General features: G+C 55.2%; 1 protein-coding gene across 1 annotated transcript; it reads right to left on the reverse strand.

Annotated features, from left to right (window-relative positions):
- Nucleotides 1-1,548, reverse strand: GCG54_00014916 (Copper resistance protein CRF1; the record flags this gene model as incomplete). Its single annotated transcript, XM_045414737.1, has 3 exons — nt 1-1,055; nt 1,144-1,302; nt 1,473-1,548. The coding sequence occupies 3 exons, from the start codon at nt 1,546-1,548 to the stop codon at nt 1-3; spliced, it is 1,290 nt and encodes a 429-aa protein (XP_045260859.1).
- Nucleotides 1,549-1,850: the final 302 nt, after the last annotated feature.

Consider the following 1,850-nt stretch of genomic DNA (forward strand, 5'->3'; position numbering starts at 1 on the left):
TTATTGCATTGTCCAAGAATCAGGGTTGAACGCCGGCATGCCGTCGGGTGATTCGGTGTATGTGGCGATGCCGTCGTCGAAGTGTTGGCCCCAGAATACGGGATCATCATCGAAAGTGACAGAGCCACCAGCAACAGGCCCGCTATCATCAAAGGATGAAGCCGCTCCAATGAACTTGGATGATGACTTGAGGAAGCTGTTGTAGTCAATGGAGGTCAGATCAGTGCCTGTGCCATTTGTGAGGTAGCTGCCACTGGCAGGATGAATAAAACTGTTGCTGCCGGTCCCGTACCCGTCGTAGTCGCTGCTGTCGCCTGGCATGAGGTTATCCTCTACCTCGGATACTTCACCCGACGTCGATGTGGTTGCTGCGAGCGTGGGTGCTGGCTCAGATCCGGTAGGGAAATCGAACATTCCGTTGAAGCTTTGAGCACCTGCTTGGCTGTAGCTAGAGGGTGCGAACTTGTCCGTCTTGTCAGCCAGATCAATGTGGCTCCAATCCACAGACGCGGTGCTCAGGCCAGCACTAAAGATGGGCCCATCGCCAGAAGCCCCAAACAGGTCGAAAGTGCCATTCGGTTGGTATTGCGGGTATTCGATGGCGGACAAGTCCAGGGGAGGGAGTTGGTTGTTGAGCTGCTGGAAGCTGGAAGAGCCTCTCATGAGCGGGGACGCAGCCTCAGATTTGACAAGCCGTTGCTGACGAACAGGACCAGAGCGAGTGGAGGCAGCATCTTTGAGGCTGTCACCAACACGTTCAGGCGAGTGACTTCCCAGGCTGCTGGTGCTGTGCAGTGAGTTTACACGATTCAGTTGGTACGGCCCGCACTTCTGGGATGCCTTGTTGTGCTTGTGTGCGGGTTTGTGGTGTCCGTTCTCATCAAAAGTGAGCATGCCGTCTGAGTGAACAGTATTGGCTCGGCGCCTGCGGATTGGCGGCTTTGGTCGAGGAGCTGTTGCGTCTTTATCGGAGTCGGACTCGGGAACGGTGTCGAGACCAGGCTCCTTTTTGTGGCTGCAAGTGCAACGACCACCATGGTTGCAACAACAAGTCTCTACATAATGGGGGAAACCGAACGAGTTAGATGAGGTTCATTGTGGAAGTCCGTGTCTTGGAGGACCGCCGTGTTGAGCGTGACTTACCTCGGTGGCCCTCAAGAGTCGGCTGCAAGTGAGTACACTTGCTCGTCTTTTCGCCGCAGTCGCATTTAACATGGGCAGCGCGCGACTTGCGCATCGAGCGGCAGTGTTGGCATTGGGATACGGGGCGTCCCTTCTTGTTGATATGCTGAAGGGGACGATCTGCAAGCGGCTGGTTAGTCACTCATATTTGATGTTTTTTGCTAGGCCGAGACTCAATCGCAAAAGTGACAACCAGGACAGTGACAACCAGGACAGCGACAACCATGGTAGAGTGGTGTAGTAGCACAATGACATGAGAGTCGAGACGAAGGTAAAACATGACGACTTACCAGAGTGTTGGCAGTTGCTAACACGGTGACCCCGAACGCAAGCCTCACAGGCATACTTCTCCCCGTCAATAATCATGACGGGCAACTGCAGCACAAGTCGCAAATAGGTTGGGAGGAAAGAGGGAAAAGAAAATGAATCCAAGTTCCCCGCCACAGGAAAGCGAGAAGGAGGGATCGAGACGATCGGCCGGGCGGTCGGTCGGTGCCAAAAAGAAACACACACACACACACATGCACAAGTACCTAGAGGGTACTGCCGCTGTCTGGTGGGTAGGCGGGCTGGCTGGCAGAATTGGACAGGGCAAGCGGAGCAGACTGGCTGGTTGGCCGGCTGGTTGCTGGTGGTGGTGGTGGCCGGGTCGGCCTGGAAGGTGGGAT

Source organism: Colletotrichum gloeosporioides (genome assembly GCF_011800055.1).
Source record: "Colletotrichum gloeosporioides strain Lc1 chromosome Unknown consensus_66, whole genome shotgun sequence".
NCBI lineage: Eukaryota > Fungi > Ascomycota > Sordariomycetes > Glomerellales > Glomerellaceae > Colletotrichum > Colletotrichum gloeosporioides.